Here is an 8,895-nt window from a genome sequence, read left to right on the forward strand (position 1 = left end):
CGCGTACATCGGCTATGCATGTGCATGTAGTAATGTACTACTACTAGAACCTAGGGATACTTGCGGATGTCTGGTACCATGCTGCAGTCTTTCTTCAATATTGAATTTTTTTAATTGTTTTTAAATTTTAAAAGTCATCCACCAGGTACCTGGTACGTGGTCTTACACTGTCTCCAAATGTTTGCCCTTCTTTGGCTTGGGTTATCAGGAGAGCTACTACTACTACTTGTACATGTAGTGATGTGCTGTACTGACATGTTCTAGTAGTAGTGTCAGTAGTGACCATGGTGACTCCACTCTCCAGTCCAGAGTCAGAGCCAGAGGCGAGGATCTAGCTAAAGAAAACATGATACATCATGACTGATTGTATCATCAAGAGACAAGACAGTACAGCTAGCAAAGTAGCATAGATTCACCACAAACATTTTTCAGTTCTTTAGTACTCCGGAGTCGGATTTCAGTTGCCAGCACTGTACTGCTAGCACTATCCAGTACCATGACTACAGCCAGGCCAGCGATTTTGCGTTGGCTGCGCCCACGCGCGGTACGCCGTGCATGCGCAGTACTACAGTAGTAAGTACGCACCCATAGTCATACTAGCCATACTAGCCATAGCGCACGTGGCTACATTTCCATGATTTCATTTCTGTGAGTCTATTTCCCGCCATTTGCGCGAGACGCATGGACACACGTACGTACACACAAGTCATAAACACACACACACACACACACACGTACATGTACATGATGTATGTGCGTGGTGTTGTACGTGTACTGGCGGTACGCGGTGCGTGATCGCCGATCGACCGATCGTGCGCGCGCGCGTTAGTACAGTGTAGTACAGTGTAGTACAGTGTAGTCGTGCCGGTCGGTGCCTGTGAGATTTTTGTGACTGTGCGATTGTGTGTGTGTGCGTGTGTCTACCAATACTATTGGCAATAGTGCCATGGTCTACGGACGTGTGTGTGTATGTGTGTGTGTGTGATCGATCATGTCTTTATGATCATGATGTTGCCTCACAGTCACATACACAGTTTCACAATCACAGATCAGAGTCAGTGTTTGTTTTTGCAGAGTTGAAGTACAATAAACTCTGTTCGAAGATTTTGTACCTTTGTTGCATTTTGCCTTCAGCAGGGACAGGCTTGGTTGAATTTGTTCTCTCTCTTGGGCTGTTTCCGTAACTTATCGCCTGGTGTTCCATCAAAATGGCTCACCTACGTAGCGTGAACATGGATCGCTTCCTTACCCTCGATCAGGGCGGTCGAGTGCAGGTTATGTACGTATGGATAGACGGTAGCGATGAAACGATGCGCTGCAAGACCAGAACGCTCGAAAAAGAACCAGAGAAGCCGTCAGATTGCCCCGAATGGACGTTCGATGGCTCCTCAACAGGTCAGAGCGAAGGCCGTAATAGCGATGTTTATCTCAGACCCGCTGCGTTATTCCGGGATCCGTTCCGTGGCGGCAATAACAAATTATTGCTCTGCGATACGTACAACTTTGATATGACTCCCAATGCAACTAACCATCGCGTGGCATGCCTAGATGCTATGACTAAGCCGAAAGTTAGAGACGCTCACCCATGGTTTGGTATCGAACAGGAGTATACTTTATTTGACACTGATGGCTCCGTCTTGGGATGGCCAAAGGGTGGATTCCCTGGTCCACAAGGTCCCTATTACTGTGGTGTCGGTGCGGCGCGGACTTTCGGAAGAGAAGTGGTCGAGGCCCACTACCGTGCATGTCTCTACGCTGGCGTAAAGATTGCTGGAACCAACGCAGAAGTAATGCCTGCCCAGGTAAGTACTGCCCGCGCCGTTGCCTCGGCTTGTTCCGCTTGTCCTGTTCGATTTGGGAAAAAAATTATTTGTTTCCTTTGCTCTTTCCGGACATGCATGGTTCTGAGGTATAACGTTATACATGTAGTTGTATTCTCCCGTGTTTTCTCATGTTGAAATCACCCTCGCCTATGTCTATGAATGGCTACTAGTAAAGTAGTATAATGGATTCATGATTCGTAGTAAACACAAGGTTTGTGTGCTCTTGTTGCACAGTGGGAGTTCCAGGTCGGACCCTCAGAAGGAATAGATATGGGCGACCACTTATGGATGGCCCGTTTCCTTCTGTATCGAGTAGCTGAAGAGTTCAATGTCGTCGTCAGTCTGGACCCGAAGCCGATGAGCGGAGATTGGAATGGCGCTGGTGCTCATTGCAACTACAGGTGAGTGACTGGTGCAGTCCACGTTGTCCGGAGCTGGAATTATTTTCTTTGACCCATTTCCCGTCGACCACGTGTTGCCTGTATCGGTCTTGCACTTTTGAATGGGCTAGCGCAGAGCGTGCTAAACCGTCAGTGCAGGAAGTAGATGTCGGACGGTCATGTATGATACAGGTGCGCAATATTTATTCGACCTGCAGCAGGGCATGGCCTTGTTGCTGGGGAGTTGTGAAAAATCAAGTTAGTTGCGATTGTTAGACTTAGAGGGACAAACTTGCAAAGAGACGGATTGTGTTGAGCAGTTCTGTGGACAAAGAAATAGTTCAGATCTGCTTTGGTGTCGAGGTACTTACGCACATGTGTCTTTTTGAACACTCTAGTGTGAGAGTACAATAAGTCATGTACGTGTGTTCTGGCCGGCAGATGAGCTGCTGCTGCACTGGCATGTGCAAGCATCGTGCGTCAGGAATCCTGTGTAATGCTCTGCACACCTAGCCCATGACAGCTGTGCTGTTCACCAGAGGTCATAGAACAAAGAGAACGTCATTGTGTAGGCATCCACCATGCTTCTCCTTGGCTCCCAAATCCACGTGCAGCCTCAAAGTGTGAACTTGAAGGCAATGGCATCTGACAAATCACGAGGCTGCCATGACAGAGTATGCGTTGCCTCCTGGACAGATTTCCTTTAGCCATCCGCTTGTCACGTTCTTAGTTGACATAAAGAGATTACGGAGGACACAGACATTGTACGTTTTTTTATCCTGGGGTAGGCAAGTTCTTGTGCGAAAGTGAGTGTTCTTTTGTGTGCAGACACAGTACGAAGTGTTAGGCATGTCGACCTTTGCCGGTCCGTGGTATGTCCTGCAAATGGAGACTTCTAGTGGACTCTTGAAGTCGGGGGGGGGGGGGGAGAGCAGGATGGTTGATGGTCACATTTTCTTTTTCTTACATATTGTAGTAATCCAGCGTTGCACTTATTGCTAGTATGAATGGGCGGACGGAATGAAGATGGCATCATCAAATTATTGTACTTCGAAATTGTCGCAGTTTGACTAGTGAATTGTCACTGGTTACTGACAGTAACATAAGCTACACCATACGACAATCATGACACAAGATGATAGCCTGAAGTCTAGAGTAACGTTTCAAGACAGTTGGACTGAGAGTTGCACGCGGAGATGAATGCCTCGTCGCCGTTGATGTCAATAAACGAAACAATAATCGTTCCGCAAATTTTCCAGGAAGGTTGTAAATAATTGGTCGTGCCTCATCTCAAACGCTTTGAATTTCTCCACAGGACAGGAGCTGCTATGCTACGTGGATGATTTCAACTTCACCGCCAACTCAGTACGAGTACGTTGGCAAAGAATACACGATCGTTGCGAGGTCGGTTGATTACGCTGGCTGCGAAATCACCTCGATGCTAAAATGAACTTTTTTTAGCCGTGACATGCCCATTCACTTTTGCTGTGTGGTCACAGCTCATGCAGGTAAGTGTACTATCATCGACCGCGCCCTCTTTTTCAGCATCACTGGTACGGTACCTGTGCGTGCATCACTAACGTTAGCACTGCACGGATGCGGCTCTTCCAGGTACAAGGTGTCTCAGCAAAAAAACTTGCATAAGAGTGATAAATTGTATCGCTCTTGCATGCATGCAAGTTTGCAGGCCCCTCAATGTTTCTCCAAGCGCTGCCGCTTGTTCCACGATGTCATTCTCACCCCATCTCGGGTAAACCAGTGATGAGCGTTTGAGCGAATGGCTATAAACATGAGAAATGTGCAGACGGTAACGCCTGACTGATCTCAGCTAGTTGAAAGTACCGTCACAGCGACATCAGCTAAGCAATTGTGTCTACAAAAAGTGTACTTGTAGTTCAAAAATTTCAGCTTCTAATAACAGAAAATAGAACTTTGCCGTCACCCTATACTGATGGCTATCGCCTAAGTCCGATTCCTAACCCGTGGTATGACTGCTGGTGAGAAAATACCCCGTTTTATATCGATAGTCAAACTGCGACAGTTTCGATGACGCGGAGGAAGTACTTGAGTATGGAGGGAGGGGGGGGGGTAGTTATCCACGTGATGAGCAGCTGTCCACTGTATGGGAGGGGAGGGGGATGGGGATGGGGGGGGGGGGCAATATTAAAAGAAGATAACACTGCATCTGGATCATCATGTACATGGAATATCATCATGTACATGGAATATGCAGCTAAGGACACGTGTTCACTAGCACTAAACTTCCAGTGCTGTCAGGATCACCACGGCGTGAGACTTCGTCCTGGTTAACAGCCACTGCCAAGTGTTGCTGGGTGTAGTACGCGAGGGCCACGGTGGCACTGGACGTTGGAGTCGGATCCGCGAGTGGACCTACGGAGTGTGCCTGAGGCATAGAGGCGGTCAGGGCAGCGCAGGCTGGTGTAGGAACCGGAAGACTGCGGCGATTCTCGACCTCTAAGATCGCTGCAACTTTGTACGCCCGTCGAACGGCGGCATCGAGGGCTGCAGGGCTGGATGTCCTGATGTGCAGGCGCAGGTCACTATTGACCTGGCCGTCAATAAATTGATTGAGCGTCAGGCGATCTAACAGCGGACCCTGTTGACCTGGAAAGGCGCGTGCCGCAAGGCGCTGAAGAGCTGCGGCGAACTCGGCCTGGGACTCAGTTGATCGTTTCAGGCGAGCTCGAAACTCGGCCTCAAGGAGGCGACTTTGCTGTGGCGGTTCGAACCGTAGCCCTAATTCGGTGCACATTTCTACATACGTATACTGCGGGTGCGCCGCCAGAATGGTCTGGTAAGTTGTAAAAGCACTCTCCTTGAAACAACAAGGTAAAAACTGCAGCCTTTCCGCATCCCGGTACCCATTTACCACGCACGCTGCGGCGAACCTGGCGATGAAGCAGTGCCAATCGTCTTGGCTGGCACCCCCAAACGTCGGCGGTACAACTACCGGCCGAGCAAGTGGTGCCTGTCGAGGAGCCGGAACCTGACCCGGAGCCAGAGCTGGTGCAGCGGGAGCAGCAGCGGCAGCGGCAGCAGCAGCTTGAGGATTCTGTGCCATTTTCGGTGTCGTGTATATAAGGATAACAAACAAACAAGTAGGCCTATAGGACTTCGCAAGCAACACGGGACGCGTTTGAGGACTAAGCCTACGCTATAGCAACAGTTCAAGTACGGCGAGCAGTGCAAGAAAAACTGGCAACGAAGAGCTAGCTTACTTAGGGGACAAGACTACGAATAGATCCAACAAAGTAAGCCTAGAAAATACTAGCACTACAAAAATGTAAATATTAAAATCGTAAATTGGCACGGAACAAAGTTACTCAGCTTGAGTTGAGACGAGAACGGCAACGGCAACGTTCACTGCACGGCGAAATAACGAGGCGTGGTCCGGAATACTGCGACTGACGAACGCAGAGCTAACACCGCTGCCACCAAATGTAGTACGCGACCGAGTGACAAGGCAAAACTGGTTCAGTCTCTCCGGCAAAACACAGGTAGTATTCTCAGGGAACAATATTGCACGAAAAGACAAACGTAGGTGGCACAGAATTACTTATAGTATATTGAAAGACTCAATAAGTGAAGGGAAGACGACAGAAACAACGGAGGCAAAAGACTCTGCAACAACTGAGCTGGGCAACTGACACACGGATCTATATATGGTACGAGATTGCCAGTTACAGCTCCGAGCGCTAGCTAGCGAATGAAAGCAAGGGATCTGATGGTGTCAGCAATGCATAGTGCAATACATAGTAATACATAGTGATTTGTGTAGGGGAAAGTCCGTCTACTACACTGGGTCAGTGGGGAGTGTTGGCCTTTGTGATCATGTGTACTTCTGTGTGCCTTTTGCGCTGTACGTGTGTGGTGTACCTGTCTGTGCGTGTGTCTTTGTGGTGCAATCTGTGTGCCTTGGCATGGTGTACTTGTGTGCGTGTGTGTGTGTGTGTGTGTGTTTGTTGCTTCACGTGCACGCATACACAGCACGGCGGAGATGCGTGAAGCCGGCGGCATCAATCACATAGAGAGTGCCATTGAGAAGCTGAGAAAGCGTCACCCGTATCACATCTCCATGTACGACCCGCGCGGAGGGAAGGACAACGAGCGACGACTGACAGGCCGCCACGAGACGTCGGATATCCACACCTTCTCGTCCGGCGTTGCCCATCGTGGCGCGAGTATCCGTATTCCACGTCACATAGCCGCGGATAAGTGTGGCTACCTGGAGGACCGACGTCCGTCCAGTAACTGCGACCCGTACCAAGTCACTGAGGCAATGGTGCGCACCACCATCCTTGACGAGCAGTAGACCGGCGAAGCCTACGGCTTACTTGCGGCGTGGATAAAGTGTGCTGATGATAACGTTGGTCGTCTTGTGCAAGGTGCTTCCTCTTCTTCTACGGAGGAACCCTTGAAGCTTTGCGTATTCTGTGTACATCAAGTTGGATGTGTTCGCAGGCTTGTTTTTCGTATAAAGCCTGCGACTTCAACTTTGTTTTGTTCGTGCAGTAGAGAACACCGTTTGTAGTTTATCATACTCGCGTATCACACTCGCGTAACTCACTCGATTGTTGGTTGGTAGTGGTGGTGTTCAGGTCCAGCCTGAAGCTGGTCTGCTCCATCAAGTTGCACCGAGCACCAGTTATGTTGTTACTGCTTGCACTAGTCTGTTCTCTCATGCCAGTGATCTTCTTTCTTTCCGCATTCACCTGCCGATAGTCTAGGTAGCGTTGCATAGACCCATGAAAGCACAGCGTGCTCTTGGCATATTAACGGCCTCTTCATTTCTCATGTATTCCATCCAACAGCTTGGTGCATTCTGCTTTCTACATAATACAGGGCATGCAGTTTGCTGGCCCTTGTTCAAATCACTGGATGTGATCGAAAACTTTTCTTCTCTTTTTCAGTTCTCCTTTCGCTCTTCGCTTCCACTAAGCTGGCACTGCGCTACTTTGTCTTGAGGTGGACACGTCTTCCTTCCTTTCTTTCTCCCTTCTCTTGTCCAGTATTTATTTTAGGCAGCGGGGGTCGGGCGTCTGCTTTGTTACATGTCAAAGGCACTGGGTGGTCATATAACAAGGACCACGGACTCTGAATCTGCTGCTTTTCCGCTTTAAGGAGTTAACACAGCATCGACGAGGAATTTCCATTTCTGTAGCTTTGCTGATCACATCTTTCCTTGCTGCGTCGTGCCAAGTTGTGCACGTTTCTGCAGCTGTTTTCTTGATCCACATAATGATAAAAGGGAACCGTATACACACACAAACGGAAACGCTGTCAACATGTTGCACGTGTGCTCTTGAGGAATGGCGGTGCGTTGCGGGATGTGTATGCTGTGTTGGTGCTGCTGCTGCTGCATGCTACTCTGCAAAGGAGATGTTATGCGGGTGGTTCGTACGGTGTCTCTGATATATCCTTTTTTTGCTGAACCCACTAATTGTGATACAGATTGTAAAGAACCATTTGAGGTGTCTCTGATACTACCGAGGACTAGTACTTCCTGCCACTACCAGTGCAAAGACTTACAGTCATGTAGATCTACATGACTGTGCTCGTACATTCCGTTCAATATTATTATGACTTAGGGGTCGTCCATAATTATCGAACTTTTTTCACGAAACGAAATAATTTCGTTATGGGGTGGGAGGGGGTTGAGGCAATTTCGTTTCAGAAAACTTCGATACATGTAAATGGCCATAGGAGCAGTGACACACTTGCGACTTTTGTTGTATATGCATGTATATGTCAACAATTTTTACGTTCTGAGGGGGAGGGAGGGAGGGGTTGGGTCTAAACTAAAATAATTCGTTTGGTGAAAAAAGTTCGATATTTACGGACGGCCAATGACCTCAGCCATTGCAGATAGCCTTGAACATGTTGAAGCTAATATCACACAGGACCTCTGCAAACTAAGTATACATAATCATTGCATTGGGCTCGAGGGCTGAGGCTGAGGCCTCTGATAATCATCCCTACACTACTATTGTAGCACATGATGTGGGTCTATCTAGCACTAACTTTTTACGGTAAGTTTTCGCAGTCTCTGCAAAGCCTGTCACGTTTTTTTGTGTGTATTCTAGACTATGGCCCAGTATGGGCAAAAAATGAATTACTAGTAGCATTATCCATATAAAAATCGCTCTGTGAGCGGTTCTGAAAAACCTTTACTGGTACTGCCCCGTCGTAAAAGTAAGAAATTAGAACTGGCCCATTGTCCCCCCAAATGCGAACTGATCCACCTAAATCGCGAATGACGGGACCCGAACGCACCAGTAGCACGAGGTCGGGAGGGCACAGGATCACGGCAATTATCATAGGGTAACACCAGTAGTAGCAGTAGAATCTATTATTTTGATAGGGAAGCCTACCGCTAGTACAGTACATGGCCTATGGTCCGGACCAACGACGTCCCCATCTGCATCCACAGATAGGAACCTCGTGCTACTGGTGCGTTCGGGTCCCGTCATTCGCGATTTAGGTGGATCAGTTCGCATTTGGGGGGACAATGGGCCAGTTCTAATTTCTTACTTTCACGACGGGGCAGTACCAGTAAAGGTTTTTCAGAACCGCTCACAGAGCGATTTTTATATGGATAATTTCAGCTCTTTTTCCGTTCCCTCCCCAGCCCAACCCCGAAGGTAAACATGATGACCACGCGCGCGATGTAC

At 48.5% G+C, this 8,895-nt stretch overlaps 1 protein-coding gene across 1 annotated transcript; it reads left to right on the top strand.

Moving 5' to 3' along the window:
• Window positions 1–1,030: 1,030 nt before the first annotated feature.
• LOC135817228 (glutamine synthetase-like) lies at window positions 1,031–7,216 on the top strand. The gene is made up of 3 exons (XM_065330355.1): window positions 1,031–1,802; window positions 2,058–2,224; window positions 6,212–7,216. The coding sequence occupies exons 1-3, from the start codon at window positions 1,209–1,211 to the stop codon at window positions 6,534–6,536; spliced, it is 1,086 nt and encodes a 361-aa protein (XP_065186427.1). The 5' UTR covers window positions 1,031–1,208; the 3' UTR covers window positions 6,537–7,216.
• Window positions 7,217–8,895: the final 1,679 nt, after the last annotated feature.

This window comes from Sycon ciliatum, chromosome 5 (assembly GCF_964019385.1).
Source record: "Sycon ciliatum chromosome 5, ocSycCili1.1, whole genome shotgun sequence".
In the NCBI taxonomy this organism is placed as follows: domain Eukaryota; kingdom Metazoa; phylum Porifera; class Calcarea; order Leucosolenida; family Sycettidae; genus Sycon; species Sycon ciliatum.

Coding starts and splice junctions, on each gene's coding strand:
- LOC135817228 (XM_065330355.1), top strand. CDS start 1,209: ATGGCTCACCTACGTAGCGTGAACATGGATCGCTTCCTTACCCTCGAT. Junction 1,803..2,057: donor CAGAAGTAATGCCTGCCCAG/GTAAGTACTGCC, acceptor CTTGTTGCACAG/TGGGAGTTCCAGGTCGGACC. Junction 2,225..6,211: donor GGTGCTCATTGCAACTACAG/GTGAGTGACTGG, acceptor ACGCATACACAG/CACGGCGGAGATGCGTGAAG.